The 27,443-nt window shown below is 42.6% G+C and overlaps 1 protein-coding gene across 7 annotated transcripts in view; it reads left to right on the top strand.

The window, feature by feature from the left end:
* LOC123757088 (transcription factor 20) overlaps positions 1–27,443 on the top strand; it is a 219,914-nt gene that overhangs the window by 153,417 nt on the left and 39,054 nt on the right. For all 7 annotated transcript variants that reach the window (XR_011228386.1, XR_011228387.1, XM_069323787.1 and 4 more), the window contains one exon: positions 20,951–21,199. Coding sequence is in view for 5 of the 7 variants with exons in the window: in XM_069323787.1 (XP_069179888.1) it covers positions 20,951–21,199 (249 nt within the window). In the remaining 2 variants the exon portion in view is untranslated. The remainder of the gene's footprint in view (positions 1–20,950; positions 21,200–27,443) is intronic.

The raw sequence follows: 27,443 nt of genomic DNA, 5'->3' as shown, positions 1-27,443 counted from the left end.
CTTTATTTCCTTGGCTTGAATCTGTGTTCTCGTCTTCTTGAAGTTGCTGGTTTCAGGAATGCCTTTGTCAGTTTGATCGATTCCTGTTATTATTTTGTAAGTGGTGATCATATTACCTCTATCTTCTGTCTTCTAGCTTGCCATATTTAACACATCTAGCCTCTCTTCACAACTCTTGTTTTTCAGTTCTGGAAGCCATTTTGTAGCATGCTGTTGCACCTTTTCCAGTTTATTGATGTGCTTCTTGAGATATGGACACCATACAGTTGCTGCATATTCCAATTTTGGTCTGGCAAAAGTCATGAACAGCTTCTTCAAAGTTTCACCATCTGTATAATTAAAAGCAAGTCTGAAGTTGGAAAGCGATGCATGTGCTCCTCACACAATCATCTTTGTGTTCCTCTGGCGACAGTTTACTATCCAAAACTACCCCTAGATCTTGTTCTTTATTAAAGTTCTTTAATTCCTTTCCCCATAATTTGTAAGTTGTGTTTGGTGTATTTTCTCTGCTTCCACATTCTATAACGTGGCATTTATTCACATTGAATTCCATTTGCTTCATGTCACTCCAAGCACTTATTTTATCTAGATCAATTTGAAGGGCATTATAATCGTCTGCATCTCTTATCTTCCCCCAGTATATTAACATGACCCACAAACATACTCATATAATTCTGTGTTCTTTCTGGTAAATCATTTATGTAGATGATGAATGTTAATGGTGCAAGAACTGAACCCTATGGTACTCCGTTAGTAACACTCCTCCAGTCAGATACGTGGTCTCTGATTACCACCCTCATCTTTCTGCCAGTGGAAAATTTTTCATCCATGTCAGAAGTCTCCCTGTAACCTCTCCAGTATGTTCCAGTTTTCAAAACAGTAGCATGTGTGGGACTGTCAAAAGCCTTCTTTTTAGGTTAGATAGACATAGTCAACCCAACCATTTCTTTCCTGTAGTATCTCTGTGGCTTTTATCATAAAAACTAAGTAGATTTGTTACACAGGATCTTCCTGTTCGAAAACCATACTGTGTGTCCGTTATTGTCATTACTCTCTAGGTGTTTTACCCATTTGGCTTTAACTATTGTTTCTAGTGTTTTGACTACCACTCATGTTAATGATATGGGTCTATAATTTAAAAGTTCTTCTCGATTATCATTTTTGTAGTTTGGAACTACTGTACGTTTACCTTTTTTCATATCTGCTAAGTTTCCTGTGCACAGGAATGTCTTGACTATAAATTAGTGAAATGATCAGCTCAGCTGTACAGTCTTGCAGCACCCACAGTGAAACTCCCATGTGGTCCAACTGCCTTTTCTTCATAGCCCCTTGAATTAATTTTCACACTTCGTCTTGAGATATCTCTGTGTTCTCTGGAATTGGCATTGGGTCTGGCTCTCTGAAATCCTCATTTTTCACTAACACTCTTTGGAACTGTTCATTTAGTGTTTCACACATTTCTTTTTCATTCTCAGTTAACCTGTTCCCCCATTTTCAATCTCTGGATTTTATCCTTTACATGCAGCTTGGTTTTAATGACTTGATAGAAAGGGCCTGGATCTGTTTTACATTTGTCTATTACCCCTTTCTCAGAGTTCTTTTCTGCCTCTCTCCTCACTGCTGTGTATTTGTTTCTTGCCTGTTTGTAGTGCTGTTATATTTGAGGGTTAGGCCTCTTCCTATAATGTACTCATTTTCTTGTCTTTTCCACTCTGGCCCTCTAACAATTTCAGTTGAACCAATCCTGTTCTCCGGTTCTGCATCTCTGTTTTGGTGTATATTTTTTTTATACCTTTATTGTATAGTTCACAGAATTTGGCAAACATCTTATTCATTTCCTTGCCTAGCAATAAGTCTTTCCAAATAAATTTATCAAAGAATTTGCTAAGTTCCCATAGTGTCCTCTCTTAAAATCAAGTTTGTCAACCATTTCAATTTCACCATTCTCTTCTAGATTATATTGCATAACGTATCTAATTTCCAACAGGACATGATCACTTTCCCCAAGGGAGGAAAGTACTAAATAACAAATATCTCTTCTTCTTTCCTGGTAAATATCAAATCAACAGTGATGGAACATCACCTTCTCTCATTCATGCAGACGGTTTTACATGTTGATAATGAAAGATTCCAAGATGAGGTTTACGAATTGGCCAGTTCAAAAATCCTCTGTTCTTGCATCATAGTCTTCCTAGTCTATCGATTTTAAATTTGTCGCCAAGTATCAACAGTCATGATTTATCTTTGTCTGTTTTAATAATAATTTATCTTATTATAAGGCCCTCTCTTTCATCATCGCACTCCTCCTCAGTTCACGTATTGCTTGCTGGCGCACTGTATGCAGTAATAATTATTAGCTTATCGTTCTGACTACAGATCTCCAGGGCCAGTGTAGTGTCTCCCCCTAACTTTTCTGTCTTTCAGAGACCTGAGGTTTAATAACTGTAGCCATTCCAGAAAGGCATGTTTGTATAGGAATGAACTGTCATGTTCTTGTTCACCCAAGGTCCAGAGACTGGTTAGGCTTTCTTGTGGGGTTCCATGCTTCCCAATTGCAAAGTTCTTCCTTTAGACTTTAATCTTGGGTTCTTATCAGGTATGTCATTTGAGGGTTCTTTTCTTGGCCAATCTCAATGACTGGCTGGTTGTACTTTCAGCTAGTCCACGTATCTGGCTGGAGGTCGGGGGATTTAGTTCTTTCTTAGTTCCGGGTTTGGGTTCCTGGTGAACTGATAGAAATCCCAGTTGGTTCTGTCTCAAGTTCATAGTTGGTTGGGCTTAGTTTGGCTTTCCCAGTTAGCTTTCCTTGCCATCTGCAGCTCTGCTCTGCCTCTAGTGTTGACTATCTGGTCTTGGACCAGCCCCAGATTATTCAGTGGTTGTGTGGAGTCTGAAATTTACCTGCGCAGTTTTCATAATGGGGCAGAGTCTGACTCGGGGCATAGTTCTGGTTCCTCCCTTTATGACACTGCTGGGACTGTCTGGTTCAGGCTCTGTTTACTCTAAGCTAGTTTCCTCTTCAAGTTTTTGGGGTTATTGTTCTGAGGCATCATCCTCCCCTGTTGCTTGAAATTTTCAGACCCCTCAACCCTGGAATGGGGGTTTTGTGTCCAATGCTCACTAGTCCGCCCAGGGCAGTGTGGTTTGTCTTCCTCCGGGTTCCATTCACCAGCTCGATTCCAACTACTCTTCAGTGGTTTGTCTGAATTGCACTGGGCTGCTTTGGTTCTTCTCATTTTGGAGCTTGGCTTCTAGATTCTCTGGGTTTAGTTGTCCATGGAGTTAGCATGCAGGGTATGTTCAACATTCACACAGATGGTGTCTCTCAGTTCCGTCCCATTTCCAGAGTGGATCGTTGATGAGACATCATTTTGGTGGTTCTGCAAGACACACTATCGCCCTAAGTTGGGGCTCTTCACATCGGTGTGGAGCCAGGAGCTTCGCTCTTACTTTGCAGTGTTCCCCCAATTGCGAGGCTCTGGCAGTGGATGCCTTTTGGCAGAATTGATCAAGATGGGGGGGGGGGTTCCCCATATTTGTTCTTTTCTAGCTGTTGCTCCTAGTTATCCAGATTGAAATCATAAAGGCCACGGCAATTCTTCTGGCTCTTCTAGCTTGGTGTCTGAAACCCAGGTATTTTTCCGTAGCTCTGCCTTTTTCAGCAGCTTGGTCTGGAGCTGTACCAGCATTGAATATTGGTGGTAGGCATCCATCAGTCTCGGGAGACTATGGAGTGCCGCTGTGGTTGTTGGTTTGGAGTGATCTCTCCAGGGTTCAAAGCCAGGGTAGGTTGATATGGGGAAGAAGCTGTCACCCATGCAGCAGGTCCCCCCTTCCCCCCTTCTCCACGGCACCGAAAGTCTCCAATGGAAAGGGATATGCCAATATGATTTGGTTCCAGCACTGCCGCAGGAACTGTCAGAACGAGGGTGAAGGCAACAACGAACTACTCTAGGGGGCTCCAGCCCCAGGGGTTACCTTGGGTAAAAGAAGGCACAGGGACTCCAAACCCAGAGACTGTTGTGGCTGGGGCTGGAGAAGAACCACCCCAGCAAGGACAAGAACGACTCTAGCGTCCTGAAACAGAGCTTGGGCCTGCACAAGCCTCAGGAGGTGAATGTCCGAGCCGCGCACCCACGGGCTCCAGACAGAGCTTGTCACTGCCCCCCCCCCCCCCCTTCACTCGAGGCCGATTTCCTTCATGACCCAGCAGGAGGAGGAGTAATAATTATTAATTAATTATACTATTATAATAATTGTTGTAATTTATTATTACTCTTCCTTGTGCTTGGTCATGAATAAGCATGAAATAAATGTCATGATTTTAATAGTGGTATATCTCCAACATTCTAACTGGTTGAATATTCTTCTCCTGCGATCTACGCGTGTGGCTTTCTTGAAGCAGGAGTTCTTGATGACCTCCATTACAGTGACCGTTTTCCCATCCTTGTTACCTTTTTCTCTTTTCACCTTCCCCTCTCCTTCCCTAGATGGCAGTTTGCCAAGGCATACTGGAACCTATTTACCCTCTGTGCTGCTCTCTCCAACCTTTCCATTCTGCCTCTCCCTTGTGCCGCCCTCCTCTTTCATGACACCATCTTCGACGCTGCCCTCCGCTCTGTTCCTCGCTCTTCCTCTTGGGGAACGCGGAAGTGCGTTTCCTGGTGGAATGTGGATTGTGCTCGGGCTGTCCGCTGTAAGCGTGCACCCTGGACGAGACACCGCTGCCGGCAGACGGCCGATTCTTTTCTTTTGTTTCGGAAGGCGAGTGTGGTGGACTGTAGGACCATCCGTACAGCTAAGCGTGAGTAATTACCTAAGTGTAATTACAGGATGAGAGCTACGCTCGTGGTGTCCCGTCTTCCCAGCACTCTTTGTCATATAACGCTTTGAAACTACTGACGGTCTTGGCCTCCACCACCTTCTCACTTAACTTGTTCCAACCGTCTACCACTCTATTTGCGAAGGTGAATTTTCTTATATTTCTTCGGCATCTGTGTTTAGCTAGTTTAAATCTATGACCTCTTGTTCTTGAAGTGCCAGGTCTCGGGAAATCTTCCCTGTCGATTTTATCAATTCCTGTTACTATTTTGTATGTAGTGATCATATCACCTCTTTTTCTTCTGTCTTCTAGTTTTGGCATGTTTAATGCTTCTAACCTCTCCTCGTAGCTCTTACCCTTCAGTTCTGGGAGCCACTTAGTAGCATGTCTTTGCACCTTTTCCAGTTTGTTGATGTGCTTCTTAAGATATGGGCACCACACAACAGCTGCATATTCTAGCTTTGGCCTAAGAAAAGTCATGAACAATTTCTTTAGTATATCGCCATCCATGTATTTAAATGGAATTCTGAAGTTAGAAAGCATAGCATAGGCTCCTTGCACAATATTCTTTATGTGGTCCTCGGGTGATAGTTTTCTCTCTAGAACCACCCCTAGATCTCTTTCTTTATCAGAATTCTTTAAAGATTTCTCACATAATATATAGGTTGTGTGGGGTCTATGTTCTCCAATTCCACATTCCATAACATGACATTTATTAACATTAAATTCCATTTGCCAAGTGGTGCTCCATCTACTTATTTTGTCCAGGTCTTCTTGAAGGGCATGACAATCATCTAAATTTCTTATCCTTCCTATTATCTTAGCATCATCAGCAAACATGTTCATATAATTCTGTATACCAACTGGTAGATCATTTATGTACACAATAAACATCACTGGTGCAAGAACTGAACCCTGTGGTACTCCACTTGTGACATTTCTCCATTCCGATACATTGCCTCTGATTACTGCCCTCATTTTTCTATCAGTCAGAAAATTTTTCATCCATGATAGAAGCTTACCTGTCACCCCTCCAATATTTTCCAGTTTCCAGAACAACCTCTTATATGGAACTCTGTCGAAAACCTTTTTTAGGTCCAGATAGATGCAGTCAACCCAACCATCTCTTTCCTGTAATATCTCTGTGGCTCGATCATAGAAACTGAGTAAATTCGATACACAGGATCTTCCAGATCGAAAACCATACTGTCTGTCTGATATTATATCATTTCTCTCTAGGTGTTCTACCCATTTAGTTTTGATTAGTTTTTCCAATACTTTCACTATTACACTTGTCAATGATACAGGTCTATAATTGAGGGGGTCTTCCCTGCTGCCACTTTTGTAGATTGGAACTGTGTTGGCCTGTTTCCACACGTTTGCTACGATTCCTGTACACAGGGATGCCTGAAAGATCAGGTGAAGTGGAATGCTGAGCTCAGATGCACATTCTCTCAGAACCCATGGTGAAACGCCATCTGGGCCAGCTACTTTGTTCTTACGGAGCTCCTTGAGCATTTTTTCCACTTCGTCTCTAGACACCTCTGTGCTCTATGTTGTTCTCTGGAATTCTTATTGTATCTGGTTCCCTAAAGATTTCATTTTGTACAAACACACTTTGGAACTTTTCGTTTAGTGTTTCACACATTTCCTTTTCATCTTCCGTGAATCTATTTCCCATTTTCAACCTCTGAATATTATCCTTTACCAAGTGTTGGAGTGTTGGAAGTCTTATGTTTCCACCATTACGTCCGAAACTCCTCTGCCGCAGATCTGGAAGCATATCCGCAAGATTGCGGGTAAATTCATTCCTGATGTCTTGCCGGTCGTTCACCTCCGTGGTACTCTTATGGCAGACCCGTTGCAGGTCGGGACCGAACTGGGTTACCACTTTTCTTCTGTTAGCTCTGGTTCTCATCTTTCTCAATCTTTCCTTCTTTGTAAGCCTGTTCTTGAATCTCGTCCTTTAGATTTCTGCACCCATCTCAGCTTTCCCAATAACGATCCCTTTCTCTCTCTCTCTCTCTCTCTCTCTCTCTCTCTGAACTTCAATCTGCCCTGGCCCTCTGCAGTTCTACGGCAGCGGACTCTGATGGCATTCATTTTGAGATGCTTTGCCATCTCCCTCCTTGCATGTCCCGGGTACTGTATTTACCGAGTCTGTATAATCAGGTCTGGGAGTCGTCGTCAGTCTCTGAGGACTGGCTCGATGCTGCTGTCTTCCCTGTTCGGAAACCAGTGTCTCTTGGGACATTCCCTAAGGACTTTCGCCCTATTGTCCTCAAGAGTTGTGTCTGCAAACTCTCTGAACGTATGGTTAATGTTCGTCTGATGTGGTTCTTAGAACACTATTACCACCTCTCCCCTTCTCAATTTGGTTTTCGCAAGTGTCGCAGCACAACAATTGTCCTGGTGAACTTGGAGGTCTATATTTGTACTGCTTTTGCTGTGAAGACCTCCGTTGTTGCCATCTTTTTTGACCTGGAAAAGGCTTACGACACCACCTGGAGATATCATATTCTGTCCCAACTTCATTCTTTTGGCCTTCATGGTAATCTCCCTCTCTTTCTCCAAAGCTGCCTCTTTCGTCGTTCCTTTCGAGTGAGGCTTGGTACCACTCTCTTTGCCCCTTTTTGGCAGTATGAGGGTGTACCCCAAGGTAGTGTTCTGAGCACTACTCTTTTTCATCTAGTTGCCCTCAATGGTCTTCTTTCCTCCCTTCCTTTTGGCGTCTTCTCCACTCTCTATGTCGACGATCTTACCCTTTGCTGTCGGGGTGATGATTCGCCTCTCCTTCAACGGCGGCTTCAACTTGAGATTGATGCCGTGTCGTCTTGGGCCACCGATCATGGCTTCTGGTTCTCTACGTCTAAGACTTGTGCTATGACTTTTACTCGAAAGCATGTCATTCTTTGTCCCCCTCTGTCGCTCTATGGTCATCCGCTTGAGTACAAGGATTCTCCTATCTCTCCGAGACCGCCTTGATCGCTACTGTCCTCGCTATCTTGCGCTGTCCTTGCAACATCCTTCCTCTCGCCTCTGTCATGCTTTGACTTTTACCCCACATGTAGTTCCTGTTCCTCTTCACCACCTCCCTCTTTGTCTGGTTATCTCGCCTACAGGATTCTCTTTCGGTTCGTATTTCTAATATTTCTCCTCATATTGTTCCTTCCTTGCCCCTTGGTGAATCCCCCTTCCAAAATTTTGTTCTTCCTTGACCCACATCACTAAACCTTTTACCCCTCCTACGGTTCTGAAATGCCTTTTCCTCGAGCACTTTTCTTCACACTCCCGCTCCATTTCCATCTTCACCAATGGGTCTAAGTCTGCGGATGGTGTAGGCTACTTTGTTGCTTTTCCTGATCGCACTTATTGGTTGCCTATCTCCGGAGACTAGCATCTTCGCAGTGGAACTTTATGCTATTCTCTATGCTCTTCATCTCCTGCTTTCTCATTGTCAATCTTCCTTTCTGGTTCTTGTTGACTCTTGTAGTGCCCTCATGGCTCTTGGGTCCTTCAATCTGGTCCATCCAGTGGTAGTCGAGATTTAACATTGAGTGTTTGTTATTTCCAGTAAATTTAAGTCAGTTGAATTTTGCTGGGTTCCCAGCCATACTGGTGTTTCTTTAAATGAGCATGCGGACGCTGCCGCTAGGGAAGCTGTCCGCTCTTGTCCCATCTCCCGTAAAGGTATTCCTTATTCCGACTTTTACCCAGTTATTCATTCCTCCATCCTTACCCGTTGGCAGGATTGTTGGTCTTCTGTTACTGGTAACAAATTGTGTACTCTTAAGGGCAGTGTGTCCTCATGGCCTTCCTCCTACCACCATAACTGGCGATGGGAAACGGCTCTGGCGAGGTTGCGTATTGGCCATACATGCTTAACTTACGGTCACTTAATGGAGTGCCGCCCTGCTCCTTATTGTCCAAATTGTATTGATTGTCCCTCTTACAGTCGTGCATGTCCTTGTTGAATGTCCTGACTTCCAGGATGAGCATGTGTCTTGCTTTCCGACCGTCCCTTGCGGTCGCTTGTCTCTCGATAGAATTCTTGGTGAATCGGATACTTTTGATGTCATTCGCCTTGTGTGTTTCTGTTCTTGTATTGGCATCCTTGGTGATATTTAGCGCCCTCTGATTATTTCGCACTTTCGATGGTGCTACATAGCCTTCCCGGTTTGGTGCCATCTTTTGACAATTACTTACTTTCTTGATGCAGGTCTATCACTTGGTGGCCAAGTCAATGGTATCCTACCTGTGAACTTTGTTGTGGCAACAGTAGAACTTTAATGTCATCTTTTTTTTCTGGGGGGAGCCTTTTGTGGCTTCCTGAAGATATCTTAAACTGACAGGGGTACCACCTACTAGGCTGCATCAGTCATGGAGTTCTGGATGCCTATTGGGATCCAGTACCAGAATATGGCCCCCTCACAGAGGCAGAGGGAGCAATGACATTTAGTGATTTGTGTGTTCTACCACCAGGGAAGCAACTACCACAGGGAAGTCAGCGAGTCAAAACAATTACAACCAGAAATTCTACTTTATTTACTTGGATCCTGCAGCCTCTCCGAGACACAAACCAGGATTTTACACAATTTCCCCATGCACTCGAGCTTTGTCAATAGGCCTTTCTACCTCTTCGCCCTTACTTCATTACACACTTGATACATCACGCTATTGTGATTTGTGTGTGTAAGGAAGTAAGGGCGAAGAGGTAGAAAGGCCTATTGACATAGCTCGAGTGCATGGGGGAATTGTGTAAAATCCTGGTTTGTCTCGGAGAGGCTGCAGGATCCAAGTAAATAAAGTAGAATTTCTGGTTGTAATTCTTATACCATGTCGTAGTTCAGTCGATTAAGGCAGTGTGTGGGATGCTTTTGGATGCAGGCTCGAATCCTTGTCACGGCCCTTGTGGATTTGTTCATTTGATACATCACGATATTGTGATTTCTGTGTGTAATGAACCCTCTAAACCTGCCGAAAGAACTCTCCCCAACTGTAAGCAAACGATCAATTTCTCTCGAAACTAGAGAACACTCGTTCCTCTCACCTGCTCTACTCGTTCAGAAGCAGGGGAACGTAGCCTACAGTTAGCCATGCTATTCTTTTTTATCTATCTAACATGCCTCTCCCTCATACCCTCCTCCTTCATGATACCTGGTTGATGGGGTTCTGGGAGTTCTTCTACTCCCCAAGCCCGGCCCGAGGGCAGGCTCGACTTGTGAGAGTTTGATCCACCAGGCTGTTGCTTGGAGCGGCCCGCAGGCCCACATACCCACCACAGCCCGGCTGATCCAGAACTTCTCTTAAAAAAGTCCAGTTTTCTCTTGAAGATGTCCACGGTTGTTCCGGCAATATTTCTTATAGTCGCTGGGAGGACGTTGAGCAACTGCGGACCTCTGATGTTTATACAGTGCTCTCTGATTGTGCCTATGGCACCTCTGCTCTTCACTGGTTCTATTCTGCATTTTCTTCCATATCGTTCACTCCAGTATGTTATTATTTTACTGTGTAGATTTGGGACCTGGCCCTCCAGTATTTTCCATGTGTATATTATTTGGTATCTCTCGTCTCCTTTCTAGAGGAGACTAGAGACAATCCCTTTTATTCATGTTACCTTATTCCATACTGCGCTTTGCTCTTTCTTTGCTATTCCTCCTGTGGCATGTGAAAGTGCATTCCCTGATAGAATTCAGACCGTGCTCGTTCTCTGCACTGTAAGTGTGCAGTCTGGAAAAAGACATCGTTGCCGACAGACATCTAATTGATTTGTTGTTTTGGCAGGCGAGTGTATTGGCCTACAGGATTATCCGTATAGCTAAGTGTGAGAGATGGAAATTTTATGTTACCAACAATACGGCTGACACCCTCTCTTCCTCAGATCTGGAAGAAAATCTAAAAGATTGTGGGTAATTTGTTCCAAACATCGTGCCTGTCCTTCACCTCCTTGGTTTTGTTGGGGCAAATCTGGTATTGGTTATAAATGAACTGGGTCTGCACTTTTCAACAGTTACCTATGGTACTCGTCGTCCTCTTACTTTCCTTACAAGTAAACCCCTTATCGAATCCAGCTTCTTAGACTTCATCATCCACCTACAGATACAGTGTAATGAACCTTTTCTCTATGAACTGCCTCAAGCCAGTTCTCACACTGAGGACTGGCTTGAGACAGTTGTTTTTACTATTCACAAACCTGGTACTCGGGAACTTCTTGAACGAAGATTTTTGCTCCATTTCCCTGCCAAGTTGCATTTGCAATTTTTTTTAATGTATGCCCAGTGTATGTCTAATTTACACACAGAAATCACAATACAGTATTGTGATGTATCAAATAAACAAATCCACAAGGGCGTGATGAGGGTTCGAACCTATGCACGGGATGTTCCCAGATGCACCTTAGTCATCTGTACCACGATGACTGTACCATTTACTTGCAAAGTATGCAATTCTTTTGACCATGTCGTGGTACAGTGACTAAGGCACATCTGGGAACATCCCGTGCATAAGTTGGAACGCTCGTCACGGCCCTTGTAGATTTGTTCATTTGATATATCACGTTAATGTGATTTGTGTGTCTTGAAGTAAGGGCATAGAGGTAGAACATCTGGTTGACAGAGCCCGGGTGCATGGGGAAGAAATTGTGTGAAACCCCATTGGGCTTCGGAGAAGCTTCAAAATCCTAGTGAGGGCAGTAGCACTCCAGGTTGCAATTCCTTTTACCATGTTGTAATACAGTTGACTAAGGCGCATCTGGGAACATTCCATGTGTAGGTTTGAACCCTCATCACGGCCCTTGTGGATTTGTTCATGTCTGATGTAGTTCTTAGAACAATACTGCCGGCAGCCATCTCTCAATTTGGCTTTTGCAAGTGTCGCAGCATGACTGATATTTTTTGTGACCTGGACTACATTCATAATGCTTTTGCTGTATTGACCTTCATTTGTACAGTTCTTTCTGACCTGGAAAAGGTTTATGACATCACCAGAGATAAAATATTTAGTCCCAACTGCTCTTTTCGTGGCAATCTCCCACTCTTCCTTCATAGCTTTCTAGTCATTCATTTAAAGTCAGACTTGGTACCACTTTCTCTGACTCCTATCAACAGTATGAAGTTGTTTCTCAAGGTATTGTTCCGAGTCCTATTTTCCTAGTTGCCCTAAATTGTCTTCTTTCATCTTCCCTCTGATGTTTTCACAGCTCTCTATGTTGTTGATCTGTCTCTGCTGTCGGGGTGATGACTTCTGTTTCCTCCTCCAACAACTTCAACTTGCGATTGATTCCGTGTCATCCTGGGCCACCGATAATGGCTTCGAGTTCTTTTAAACTATGACTTCTACTCGGAAACAGGCCGTTCTTCCACCATTGTCGCTCTATGGTAGTCCCCTTCTCTTAAAGATAGATAGGTATAAAGATTCTACTAAAAATTTTGGGTTGATCTTTGACTCTTGTTTGTCTTGGTCACCTCATTTAGTCTCCGTGGTATAGTTGTAAGACACTCGCTTGGCGTTCTGCGAGTGCTTTGTCATGGGTTCGTATCCTGGCCGGGAAGGATTTGCTGGGCACAAATCCTTAACTGTAGCCTCTGTTCAACTCAACAGTAAAATGGGTACTTGGTTGTAAAAACGATTCTTTGTGGGGGTCGTATTCCAGGGACCTGCTCGAAACACTACGCGTACTAGTGGCTGTACAAGAATGTAACAACTCTTGTATATATCTCAAAAAAAAAAAAAAATGTATCTTGCCTCTGAATTGAATGTTCTAAGGCCCTTAACTTACTAAATCTTGTCCCATACTTTCTGGGGAGCTGGTAGATGCACTCTCTTCTCACTTCTCTTTTGCGCTGTCTAAACTCAATTTTGGCCGTACCACCTAATCCTTTCTTTCCTCCGACTTGACGCTCCAAACTGGGTTATGCCTCTGCTCTGGTGCCTTTTGTTCACTCCATAAGCTGACCCTGTATAGGAAACTGGTGACCCGTCTCTCTAGGATCACCATGCTCGTTACAGCCTTTGCTACCTTGTGCATCCCTGCAACATCCTCACTCTCACTTATTCTGTGCTTTGACTGTTGCCCTTTATGTGGACCTTGTTGCCTTCCACCACCTTCCTTTATGTACGATTGTAAGATTTGTTGTAAGATTCCCTCTCGGTTCATGTTGGCACTCTCTCCTCATGTCATTCCATCTTTGCCCCCATGGAGAGTCCCACTTGCAAAGTTTTGCAAGACACATGGAAATGGCTTCCCCACATGGTAAAGGCTTCTATCCCTCATACGATTATGAAACATCTTTATCTTTAACACCTTTCTTCACACTCACACTCCATTGCCCTCTTCACAGATGGGTCTAAGTTTATTGATGATGTAGGCTACTCCGTTGTCTTTCCTTCCTAACCAAACCTATATGTGCTGTATGCCTTCTGAGGTCAGCATTTTCACGGTGGAACTTTATGCAACCTTGTACGGTACTATATGCACTTCATCAACTGCTTGCTTGTCGTCAGTGTTCCTTTGTCATTGTGGTTGACTCCCACAGTGCCCTTATGGGCCTGGAGTCATTTAACCTTTTGCATCCTGTGGTAGTTGAAATTTCAATATTGGCTATTTCTTATCCATCATATTTAAGACAGTTAAGTTTTACTGGGTTCCTAGCCATACTGGTATTACCTTAAATGAACATGTGAACAGCCTCCTTGGCAGCAGTGTCCCATTTCCCATTTTCCTGTTTCCTTGTCTTATTTCCAAAAAAGGCACCCGTATTCAGATTTCTACCTAGTCATTCATCCTTAGTCCAAGAATGCTGGCAGGGTTGTTGGTCTGAGTTTACAGGTAACAAACTGCATGCTCTTAAAAGTAACCTATCCCCTTGGCCTTCCTCCTACATTCATAATAGACAGGAAATAGCTTAGACTAGGTTATGTATTAGCCATACACTTAACTCATGGATATTTAATGGTATGCTGCCCTGCTCCTTATTGTACAAACTACATTGTTCCAATTAACAGGCATGCACCATATTTGTTGAACGTCCCACTTTTCAGGACGATCATGTGGTGCTTTCCTAATATCCCTAGAGGTCATTTTTCCTTCGACAAAATCCTCTGTGAATCCGAGTCCTTTGATATCGCTGGCCTTATGTGCTCTTAATCTCGTATTGGCATCCTCAGTGATATTTAGTGCCTTTTGAATATCCAGCGACGCTGATGGTGCTATATAGCAACCCATCCTCCTGGTTAGATAGTACTTCTTGTAACTATGTGCACCATAGTACAAACATTGATGTACTAAGAAATTAAAAGAACTTTTTACTATTCACTTTATATAGTAACAAAAAAATTAAGTTAAAAGCAAACTTAAATATTCTTAGGCCTAGTATAGCGCACACATGTACTATATTAGACCTCAGATTGCTTGTATTAGGCTTAGGAAGATTAGGTTAGGTTAGTTTAGTTTAGTTTGTCTTTGCAAAGTAAGTAGAAAATTATTTTCTGGTTTGTCCAAATTCAATAGAACCAATTTCTACTTTCAAATTGTGTTGCACGTCAGTATATGCACTATGGTCCTCATCCTTACTATAAGTACAGTTCTACCATAACAGGAGAATGGGCTGTATATAGTCTCACTGGCTTGGTGCCTTCTTTTGATAATTACTTACTTGACTCCTGTCTGCCTCCCTATTGTCACCATTCCTGTTTCCAGTGGTTGTGGTAGCACAGTTCCTCTTGGTAGTGGCTGCTGCCTGTCAGTCTCTTTCAGACCTGTGTTCTCAAGGTTCTCGTTCTCATTCCTGGAAGGGGTCAGGTGGAGCTGGGGCTGGGGCTTCACTTGCATCTGTTAAGGTAGAGCATCTTTAGAGCCAGATGCTGAGTGGCAAGCGCTTCTCTCAACTCGTTTGTCTCCATCGGGTCAGCATTGTACTTGCTCCACTCTGTATCGGCTGTTCATGGTTCATCCCTTTCTTGGGGCATTGGGAACAGCTCACCTGGTATGGCAACTCCTGGTCTCTTGGTTTGTGCACTTTTCGGGTCGATTCTTAATTCCTGGGATGAAGTTAATTGGCCCCTCCTCCTCCTGGTGTACCTGGTGGGCCTGCTCTTCTTGCCTCAGTTAAGTCATCTCCAAATGGGTGGCTTCCAGCATGGTCGAATAGGTTGCATCTCCTTGGCTGCTATGGTTCCTTCCTTGCTCCATGTTCTGGATAACCTCTCGTGGGTCTCTTTCTAGAGGTGGTTGTTTGGATGATGTCCCTGGGCCTCTGGAGCATGTCTTGGCTTGTCCCAATATCCCTGAGGTCCAGGGATTGGTTCGGCTTGCCTTGGGATGGCAGGCTTTCAGCTTTCGGCCTCTTCCGTTTGGGCTCTATCTGACTCCACTCGTGTTCACATGGTTGGTTCAGGTCAGTGTTACTCATCTTTGTTTGTTGGGTGTTCTGGTTTGGCTTCATTGGTTGGTGTGGGAGTCCAGCCAGTCTGCTATCCCGGTTTCCGTTTCTTTCCTAACTTGCCAGTTTCAAATTCCTGGAGAGCTGGTGGAAGTCCCAGTTGGTTCCATCCCAGGTTCAGACTTGGCTGGGCCACATGGTGGCTTTGCTTTCCCTTCCTCTTGTGGCCTTGTCCCATTTGCTGCTCCACAATTAGTGTTGCATTAGCTGTGGGTGACTTGATGGTTGTGTGGATTTTTTATTTTATTTATATATGCAAGAGTTCTTACATTTTTGTAAAGTCACCAGCATGCATAACGTTTCGAGCAGGTTCTTAATCCTAGTTTTTCCCTGGAATACAACCTGCCAAATCACTTAACCAGGTACCCATTCACTGCTGGGTGAATAGAGATGCACAGCTCTGTTGGCGCCTAATCAATCCTCCCTGGCTAGGATACGAACCCAGGCCAAATCACTCCGGGAAGCACCAGGCGAGTGTTATATGACATGGACTGCAAAGTTTACATTTTGCCTGCATGATTTCCCCTATGGGCAAGGTGTGGCATTAGAAGCTGTTCTGGTGTTCCTGGGCAGCCCCTTCACTGTCGACATGATCATTGGGTGCGGGCTTCGTTGTCCCTTTGCCAGCTGCTGAGTCGCCGACTTCACCGTCAGGCTTTTTTTGGGGGGGTTCTGGGTCCTTGTGCCTTCCTCCCGTGCTCAACATCTCAGTATGGTTTAGGTGTTTGCGGCTGTGAGGCATATGCTGTGGAGGGTTTGGATTCGTGAAGCCTTCGTGCTCCAGCTCCTTTCTGACAGTTCCTCTGGTTCCTTGTCTCAACTGGGTGGGGGCAGGGTTTGCTTTGGTTCTTCCTCTTTGAGTTGGATGCTTCGTGTAGCTCTTCTGCTGGGTTCTCGGGCTTGGCTCTCCATAACGTTTAAGTCAAGGGGTGTCCAATGTCCTCATAGTCAGTCTGTCCCAGTTCCTTCCTGTTTCCATGGAGTGCACCATTGATGCCGCCTCTTTCCTGTGTCTTTGAGAGATGTTTAGATGCCTGGACATGGACCTTCACGTTGACATGGTCTTGGCGCCTTCTCTTATATGCTGGTCTGGTTCTTGGTTGCGAGGGTTTCATGGTGATGCCTTTCGGCTGGTTTGGTCGAGGTGGAGGTTCCTGTACCACTTTCCTCCAGTCCGGCAGTTTCTCCAAGTCCCCGGCCAGGTTGGAGTCCATGCAAAGGTTTTGTTCCTTTGGCCCTGGCATGTGATTTCTTCACCTATAGCCTTCTATTTTTTATTCCTGGTAAAAGGTAAGATGGTTGGCTTCCAGATGGGTTCTTTAATTGTTGATTATTGGTTGGTTTGTCCAGCTTAGGATGAATCATCTATTGTATCCAGTTACAAATGTCATCCTACTTATGAGCTACTGATACTGCTTTAGTAGATATATTGTTGATCCAGTTTTCTTGGTCCTCTGTTCGAAGGCTTGTTTGTCTCTGGTTGTCTGCACTGTCATTAAATCTATCCAGTCTTCGGTCTACCCTTGGGCCTATGGTGTTCACATGTTTGCTGTTTTGACTACTTTGAATCCAACATGTTGTGGGCTGATATTTGGGCTCAAGTTTTGGAGGTCTATCGGTGTCTGAGCAGCTTGTTTCCTGGTCTGTGTTCCTGGTATCCATTAGTCTTTTGTTTCCTTGGGTTGTGTTTCTTGTCCTAGGTTCTCATTCTTGAGTATTTAGTCTTCACTCTCCTCTTTCCTGGTAAATTTCATTTTTTCTTTGGTTCTGGCAATGCTTGATTATCCAAATCAGATAGGTCCACCTCAATTCAAGTTGCCCAAACATTTCACACAGTCAAATTTGTTTCTATGAATGCAAAATAATTAACAGCTATTTTCTCAGGTCCAATCGCCTGTAGTTTATGTAAAATGGATAAACATAACGTGTTTCCGGCCCCGACCACGGTGGTCTCCCGGTTTGGAGTCCCTTCTTTTACCGACCTCGAGGTAAACTCCGTAGCTGGATCCCCTAGGGCAGTTCGTTGTTGCCTTCAACCTCGTTCTGACAGTTCTTACAATGGCGCTGGAACCAATCGAATTGGTGTTTGCCTTTCCATTGGAGACTTTTGGCACTGTGGAGAGGGAGGGGGGGGGGGGATCTGCTACATAGGTAACAGCTTCTGCGTATCAACCTACCCTGGCTTTGCACCTTGGAGAGGCACTTCAGACCAACAACCAGATTGCAATGCCATAGTCGCCTGAGACTGATGCCCACTACTACTACTTAACAACAGCATGTCGATTGTTGCTGCTACCAGCAGGCAACAATCAAATAATGGCAAATTATTATCTTGGCAAATAATGATTCAAGTTTCTATTAAAACAAAGTTAGGAAGAAAATCTTACAGTAATAAAGTGGCACAAGGGAGAACACCCAAAAGAGATTACTGTACTTGGTTGAGCAGGTTGAGGGAGTCTGGATATCAGACTGATACTGTTTGATTATGAATACCTGACTGACAGTGACTGCCTAAATTAATTAGGATTACTGGAATTCAAATTACCGAGCTCTTACAATAGTCTATGGCTACAGGGAGCCACCATTCAGCCTCTCCATAAGCCAGATTCTGGTTTTGGCCTCTAGTAGGCAGTATGGTCTCCTAGGACTGATGTCACACTTGTTTATAGCATCCTTGGTGAGCTAGCTAGAAGGAGCCACTGAGGCCCAACTGGAAAGAGGCATTTCATTACATCCAACACTTATTATTTTTTTTTTTTAATAGAGAGGCCAAATGGTGGCTCCCTGTAGCCAACTAATCATAGATGATTGTAAGAGCTTGGTAACCTGAATTTAACCCAAATCTATTTCAACTGCTAGATGTGCCTCGTGATATTTGAAAGTACTGTACTGTACAAAATATTCTACGTGGATGCCATTCAACACTAGAAACCTATGGCAATCGTTTGTCGTGAAAAAATCGCGAATGTTTTAGTTTCCTTCCAGGGCCTTAGTTAAAGATGGGCACCATGTCAGGGCATTGTTATCTACTGACAGACAACCATCCTAGGAACCACTGCTGCTCTACAAAATTTTGAGGACTTTTATAGACCTCAAAGATATTTGTGATTGGAAGAAATCACAAATAGTTATTTTCAAGTTAACCAATAGTTAACTTGAAAATTATCACTCGGAATTTGAGCTAAATTGAGCCACTCGATACCGATGTGACGTATAAGAACAGTGCCACGAACAAAGTTCATCGATTGGAGAAATAGAAAATCTTACATGAACAAGTGTGATGCTGAGTTACTTACCGTGTGGGTTTCATCCCAGTAAGCCCCCAACTTGGAGAGAAAACAAAAATTAAACGCATTGGTTTCTGTAATGAATGACCTAATGAATTCTTTAGGGTTGAAGCTGTATGTATATTTTCATCAATTAGAAACTGAACTAATATCTTTAAATATTTGATAATTTTGATCATCAGCACAATGGTTCATAAACTGTACTGTATGACGCGTTCCAGTGGGGATTTTGTACAAGTTAATGAAGAGATTGTGTCGCTTGTTTTCTATCATTTCATTCACTTCATCTGAATAAATTACAGGGTAATTCTTTGACTCTTTCTTTGAGGTTATTAATCCTCAAAATGCAGCTATTGGTCATACATGCCCATACACACAAAATAAAAACCTTAAAAATTATAGTTTGCCACAAAATTATTATTTTGTATGGCAACTGTAAGAAAAAATAAAAAAATTGTAAATATGCAACTTGTTATTGGTTGCATGAGGTAATTACCCAAGTGTAATTACCTAACTGTAGTTACAGGATGAGAGCTACGCTCGTAGTGTCCCGTCTTCCCAGCACACTTTTGTTATATAACATTGCTTTCCGACCGCCCCTCGCGGTCACCTGTCCCTCAATAGAATTCTTGGTGACTCCGATACTTTTGATATCGTTCGCCTTGTGCGTTTTTGTTCTCGTATTGGCATCCTTGGTGACATTTAGCGCCCTCTGATTATTCCGCACATTTGATGGTGCTACATAGCCTTCTCGGTTTGGTGCCTTCTTTTGGTATTTACTTACTTACTTGTTATATAACAACAAAGTGTGCAATATAGATGTGCAAGGTGGCATGTAGGCAGTGTGGGGCCAGCACCTATTGATGTTGTAAACAATATACAGTAGTATGGGGGAGAACTCCAGTGTTCTCCCATACATGTTTCTTTGGCCATTTATCACTTGTTTTCCTGTATTTACTATAGTGTGTGTGTGTTGAATAACGGGATTTATGAGCATATCATTCATAACGAACATATAATACATAATTAAGTACATTACTGTACTATCAATTAAGATGATGATTCGATGCCTAAAAGGTATATACTGTTCAGTACTGTGAAAGTGTGTGTGTATACATATGTAATATATATTTGTATGTATGTAAAAATATTTACAATGTTTCAATACTATTGTTATACTTCAGTAGTTTTTCGACATGTGTATACTGTACTGTACTTCATTACAACTATATACAGTATGCATGTGCAAGTTGAGCGTGTGTGGCAACCCATGACGCCTGCCTCGTCTGTCCTCGTGAAAGTACATGCCGCCTCATTCTCTGTATACTGTATTGACCTTGCATGTCTGGGAAATTGATCATATGTCAAATAGGAACTATAGAGATATAAATAGGTCTATATGAGGCTGCTCCCATTTAAATCAATATAAACAGGAGCTGCCTCCTATGTGCCAATTAGCCTTCTGTAGTTTCTTTATCATTTTGTTAAAATGATGAGTGGTTGACCTGATATACTTCATTTATAACCATATGGTGTTGTGAAAACAATATGAACATAAGTGTTATACATATCATGTATTATAATGGAATTTTGTACAATGATTACTGCATTCGCATAGTAATGTTCATCATGATAGTTCATTTACATAGTAAGGTAATTATGAAGCAATAGCTGGATCTGTTCATGCATCAAGGTGTAAACTGTTACTGCCACATAGAGCTCTTATTCATATTATCACCTCGTGTGTAAAATCCAGATAATAGTTTAAAACAGCATACAATGATGACTGCATTACTTCGTGACTCAACATACGACAATAACTGCTTTCTAAGGGTTAAGAACACCAAAGTATTCTTAAGTGGGACTTAAACTTACTCGCCATTGACTGTCACTGAGAAGAGAGATCACCTCTAATAACTGAACCATACTTGTTTCCAAAAGTGCTGGACATCCTTGAGCTGGGGTTATTTGGCTTAATTGTTTATGCTTTGGGTTTTTTCTTTTTAGGGAAAGTTGAACCCTCCCCCCCCCCCTCCCCTTCCCTAACATTTAGGACATTTTTGTCATGGGACTAGACACTCGTGACCTCTTAGACCTAAGGAGTCTGTTCATATATCATTTGTAACAATTAAGTTTAAAAGTGTCATTCCCTTGTAGCCTGTCTCAAAAGTGGAGTTCAGTTCAACCTCAAAAATCATTTACAAATGATGTTGGCAGGTGGTCCAAAATATCACAGCCCAGGGGTCGCATTAGACTGCTGTATTGTATTTAAGCCCTTAACTTAATTAGTTATGGTTCAATAATTCATAATTATTGACAATAGTACTAGTATACATAATACAGTATTATTGACAGCTGGAATTTATAGATTTAAATTTAATTTCTTTTGTCTATCCACATAGGGTCGTCCTGCAGCTAAGGAGGGCGGACCCCAGCAAATGCCTGATACTCCGAATTCAGTCATTTCAACTAATACAAAAGAAGTCACAAGCGAAGAGGCTCCAGCCACCTCGACTACTCCGGCCGTGATGAGACCCCCAGGAACAGAATGCTGGGTGCATGAAGCTTGTTTACTTTGGGCCCCAGGGGTTCACGTTAATAATAGCAAGCTTTGTGGATTGGAAGAGGCAGTTATCCATGCTCAGGACAGTGTGAGTAGAAAACTCTGACCTGGCATTTCCCAATGGTGGTTACATGGTGTTAATCCAACTCTAATAGTACAACGTTCATGTGTAATTACCTAAGTGCAGTTACAGGATGAAAGCTACACTCTTGGTGTCCCCTCTTCACTATACTTTTTGTCCTATTACTTTGAAACCATTTGCCGGATTTGACCACAACTTTCTCACCTGACTACTTCCAACCATCTGCCACTCTAACTGCAAAAGAAAACTTTCTAATAGTTTTTTGGCACCTTTGTTTCCTAGCTTGAATCTATAACCACTTGTTCTTGAGGAGGACAGTTTCAGGAATTCCTGTCAATTTGGTAAATTCCTGTTATTATTATTTGGTAACTCGTGATCATATCGCATCTTCTGTTTCTATCTTCTACCTTTGGCATATTTTAACACCACTAGTCTCTTTTCATAGCTCTTGGTTTTCAGATCTGGAAGCTATTGTGTAGCATGTTGTTGATGTGCTTCATGAAATATGGGCACCATACAACTGCTGCATATTCCAATTTTGGTCTCAAAAAAAGTCATGAACAGTTGTTGTATTTCGCCATCCCTTTAATAAAGAGATTCTGAAGTTGGAAAGCGACACACATGCTCCTCTCACAATGATCTTTGTGTTAATCTGGTGACAGTCTACTATTGAAAACCAGCCCTAGATCTCTTTCTTTGTTAATTATTTAATGACTTTCCACAAAATTTGTAAGTTGTGTGTGATTATTATCTTAAATTCCACATTCCATAACAACATTTTTATGGAACATTCCATAACATTGCCACATGGCACTCCAAGCACTTATTTTATCTAGATTAATTTGAAGGGCATAACAACCATCTAGGTCTCCTATCTTCCCTAGTAGCTTAGTATCATCAGCAAACATGTTCATATTATTGTGTATTCCTGCTGGTAGATTGTTCATGTAGACGATGAACATTACTGGTTTAAGAACTGAACCCTGTGATACTCTGTTAGTAACACTCCTCCAGTCAGATATATTATTGCCTCTAATTACCCCCTCATCTGTCTGTCAGTTAGACAATTTTTCAACCATGTCAGAAGTCTTCCTGTCATCATTCCAGCATGTTAAAGTTTCCAAAACAGCCTCTTGTGTGGGACTCTATCAAAAGCATTTTTTAGGTCCAGATAGACACAGTCAACCCAACTACCTCTTTCCTGTAGTATCTCTGCGGCTCTTATCATAAGAGATAAGTAGATTTGTTACACAGGATCTTCTTGTTTGAAAACCATACTGTCTGTCCATTATCATGTCATTACTCTCTAGGTGTTCAACCCATTTGGCTTTACCTATTTTTTCTAGTGTTTTGACTTAGGAGAATTAATGAGCATTAAATATGAAACTAGCACCGCCATGCAGGTGGTGACCAATGACCAGGGAGAAGCCGACCGCTCAACACCAGGGTGCCACCACCCATGGTATATACTGAAACATGCAGCTAAGTAGTGTTTGAGATATAAAAAACAAAAAAAAAAATACAGGTAAACAGGTCTTACATACGAAATGTAGTAATACAGTACCACACAAGTGCAACATTAAATAACAAGTAATGTATTCTTCCCATTCACACACTAACCACACTAGTGTGTGAAGTGTGTGCCTGTAGCACACTAACAGGCAACCAAATTTGAACATTACATATGTTTTGAGATATAATCTAGATGAAAATGGGGACATTGAAACAGTTGTCAAACTCGATTTCTGGAGAGGACACTATGGGGACCTTAGACAATTTTTAAATGAGTATAATTAGACTTGTTGCTAGGCAAGGAAGTAAACAAGATGTATGCCAAATTTTGCAAAATATACAATGAAGGTTACTGGGTAGGGTACTGTGGGTACCCAGGGTACTGTGGGTACCCAGGGTACTGTGGGTACCCAGGGTACTGTGGGTACCCAGGGTACTGTGGGTACCCAGGGTACTGTGCTTGTGCTTGCTCCAGTATTTTTTCTCATCCTCATATCGGATATAGACAAGGACACAATCTATAGCACTGTATCGTCCTTTGCAGATGACACTAGGATTTTTATGAAAGACAACATAGAGAGCACAGCATACCTCCAATCAGATGTAAATCAGGTCTTTCAATGGGCTACAGAGAATAATATGGTATTTAACCCCCAAGCTGCAAAGGGCTATTTGACCTTTGTCACCCACAGGCGCATAAAAAAAATCTATTTTTTTCTTCTTTTAACCTGTTAATTTGTGTTCCCTGATCACGGGAAAAATAATAAAAAAATCGTAAGTGGCATATTTTGGCCGCAATAGGGTGGGGAAGTCTGGCAAAAAATAGGCGCCGACTCAGCAAGCATCGGAGGAGTTCTGCTCCGCCCCAGCTGTCAGGCGGGCATTGCCACAAAGACATAATTACCTAATTATTTCAATGTCTCTGATTTTTCTTTAGTTTTTTGCAGTAATATTATTCAATAGTGTGTAGTTTGATATATTTATACAGAGCACCACTTGGTTTCCAAACTTTAGTTATCCGAAACTTCCAGTTTCCTGATTGGGGGTTGGGGAGTCATGCTACATGAACAAAGTTTTCATTCTGTGATTTTGTTTTACATATCTGCACAATCAAGAAACATCTGTGCACCATGTCGGCTCCTTGAAGGGTATGACAATCATCTGAGTTTCTTATCCTTCCTATTATCTTAGCATCATCAGCAAACATGTTCATATAATTCTGTATACCAACTGGTAGATCATTTATGTAGACAATAAACATCACTGGTGCAAGAACTGAACCCTGTGGTACTCCACTTGTGACATTTCTCCAGTCCGATACATTGCCTCTGATCACTACCCTCATTTTTCTATTGGTCAGAAAATTTTTCATCCATGTTAGAAGCTTACCTGTCACCCCTCCAATATTTTCCAGTTTCCAGAACAACCTCTTATGTGGAACTCTGTCAAAAGCCTATTTTAGGTCCAGATAGATGCAGTCAACCCAACCATCTCTTTCCTGTAAAATCTCTGTGGCTCGATCATTGAAACTGAGTAAATTCGATACACAGGATCTTCCTGATCGAAAACCATACTGTCTGTCTGATATTATATCATTTCTCTCCAGGTACTCTACCCATTTATTTTTTATTATTTTTTCCAATATTTTGACTATTACATTTGTCAATGATGCAAGTCTATAATTGGGGGGGGGGGTCTTAACTGCTGCCACTTTTGTTGATTGGAACTATGTTTGCCTTTTTCCACACATCTGCTACGACTCCTGTACACAGGGATGTCTGAAAAATCAGCTGAAGTGGAATGCTGAGCTCGGGTGCACATTCTCTCAGAACCCATGGTGAAACTCTATCTTGGCCAACTGTTTTGTTCTTGCTTAGCTCCAGAGGCATTTGTTTCACTTCGTCTCTAGACACTTTTTTTTTTTGTATTATTATTATTTTTAATACATTAGGTACAACTGCATTTGTGCAGCTACCCTAGACTATATGAAGTGGATTACAGTGTGTCAAAAAGCTAACTAGGTGATGCTAAAAAATCCCCATCACACAGGATGGTTAGTCATACAGAGGCATGTGATAAGCAGTCTGCACTGGCAGACTTTGAACATATACAGACTTTTGAACATATACGGCATGCATAGACGAGATAAAACACCTAAATTTTTGGGATCCTCTCAAAGTTCCCCAAATGTACTCTCTAGAAAGGAGACGAGAGAGATACCAAATAATATACACATGGAAAATACTGGAGGGCCAGGTCCCAAATCTACACAGTAAAATAACAACGTACTAGAGTGAACGATATGGAAGAAAATGCAAGATTGAACCAGTGAAAAGCAGAGGTGCCATAGGCACAATCAGAGAACACTGTATAAACATCAGAGGTCCGCAGTTGTTCAACGTCTTCCCAGCGACTATAAGAAATATTGCCGGAACAATATTGCCGGCGGGGATCGTATTCCAGGGACCTGCCCGAAACGCTACGCGTACTAGTGGCTGTACAAGAATGTAACAACTCTTGTATATATCTCAAAAAAAAAAAAAAAAAAAACTGTGGACATCTTCAAGAGAAAACTGGACTGTTTTCCAAGAGAAGTTCCAGATCAGCCGGGCTGTGGTGGGTATGTGGGCCTGCGGGCCGCTCCAAGCAACAGCCTGGTGGACCAAACTCTCACAAGTCGAGCCTGGCCTCGGGCCGGGCTTGGGGAGTAGAAGAACTCCCAGAACCCCATCAAGCAGGTGTCAAGCAGACTCCAGATGCACTTTGATGATATCAACACAAGAGTGAATAAGGTAGCAGTGGTAATAAAAGTCCCCATCTCGCAGAATGGTTAGTCATACAGGGCCATATGTTTAGTAGCCTGCACTGGCAAATTTTGGGTACACTGTGAGGATATCTTCAAGAATAACCTCAAGATAACCTCAAGAATACGAGAGTGAATAAAGTAATTGCAAAGCTCCAGGTACTTCATGCCAACTGGTCTGAAAGGTCTAATAACTGGGCATTTGGTGATGTAGTGTGGGAGATCATGCCGCAGTTCCTGCTCACAGAGTTTGCACCTGGAGTGCTCAGGATTGGGAGATCCGTCACCTGTAGCCACCTGCCACTTGTAACGGTAACCCAACCCGATCCTTGCAACCACTGTGTCGCACAGTCTGGTGGACGTTTTGTGCTGCCCATAAATATAGGTTTCAGATCTGAACAAATCATAGCTATTTATACTAGTACTTTCAGGTCGTTGGGAGTCAATAATTTCTTTCCTATCAGACCTGAGTGTTTGGACCAATAGAGTTTTGACAGCAGAGATGGGGATACCTAGATCTAATTCAACTTCATCTTTGTTGCATGCTAATTTGGCTGCAATGTCTGTCTCCTTATGATGGGTTATATTTAGACACCTCTATGTGCTCTTTGCTATTTTCTGGAATTCTTATTGTCTGTTTCTCTGAAGATCTCATTTTGTACAAAGACACTTTGGAACTTTTCGTTTAATGTTTCACACATTTCCTTTTCATTTTCCGGGTATCTGTCCCCCATTTTCAACCTCTGAATATTATTCTTTACCTGCAGCTTGCGTTTAATAAATTTATAGAAAAGGCCTGGATCTGATTTACATTTGTCTGCTATTCCGTTCTCAAAGTTCCTCTCTGCCTCTCTCCTTACTGACGTGTAGTTGTTTCTAGCATCTTTGTATTGCTGGTATGTTTGGAGGTTTGACCTCTTTCTATAATGATTACATGCTTGTGTCTTTTGATCTCTGGCCCTCTCGCAATTTCTGTTGAACCAACCCTGTTTCCTAGGTCTGCATGTCTGTTTTGGAATGAATGTTTGTGTGCCTTCATCGTATATTTTGCAAAATTTGACATACATCACATTTACTTCCTTGCTTAGCAACAAGTCTGCCCACTTATACACATGAACAAATTTCTAAGTTCCCTATAGCGTCCTCTCATGAAATCTAGTTTAACAGCTGTTTCACTGTCCCCATTCTTTACTAGATTATGTCGCATAGTGTATTTAATGTCCAATAGGACGTGATTACTCTTTCCCAAGGGAGGAAGGTACTGGATGTCAAATACCTCTTCTTCTTCCCTGGTGAATACTATATCCAGTGATGACGAAACATCCCCTTCCCTCATTCTTGTAATTACCTAAGTGTAATTACCTAAGTGTAGTTACAGGATGAGAGCTACGCTCGTGGTGTCCCGTCTTCCCAGCACTCTTTGTCATATAACGCTTTGAAACTACTGACGGTCTTGGCCTCCACCACCTTCTCACCTAACTTGTTCCAACCGTCTACCACTCTGTTTGCGAAAGTGAATTTTCTTATATTTCTTCGGCATCTGTCTTTAGCTAGTTTATATCTATGACCTCTTGTTCTTTGTGGCCTGCTTGACGTGTTGGTACATGAATGTCTCCAAGTGTGTGTGTGTGTGTGTGTGCGCTTCCCAGCAATCTTGTTCTTTACCAGCCAGCTCTCAGCATTTGGGCTCCTGGCTAACCTGGCCTCATGGGAGACTCGGCCAGTGTTACTTTCCCTTCCTCTAGTGGCTTTGCTTTGACTGCAGTGCTGCTACCTGCTGGTGCTGAGGTGGCCCTTGCTGACTCAGCATTCGCTCAAACCATTGTGTAACAGCCTGAACTTTACCTGCATGGTTTTTCTGCTGAGCCGGGTGTAACTTCAGGGGCTCATCTGGTTTTTCACGATCATCCGTTTTGCCACTGCCACGACTGTTTG

Source organism: Procambarus clarkii, chromosome 13 (genome assembly GCF_040958095.1).
Source record: "Procambarus clarkii isolate CNS0578487 chromosome 13, FALCON_Pclarkii_2.0, whole genome shotgun sequence".
NCBI classification, from domain to species: domain Eukaryota; kingdom Metazoa; phylum Arthropoda; class Malacostraca; order Decapoda; family Cambaridae; genus Procambarus; species Procambarus clarkii.
The sequence above is the reverse complement of the archived record's forward strand: the minus strand, read 5'-3'. Positions and strand labels throughout refer to the sequence as shown.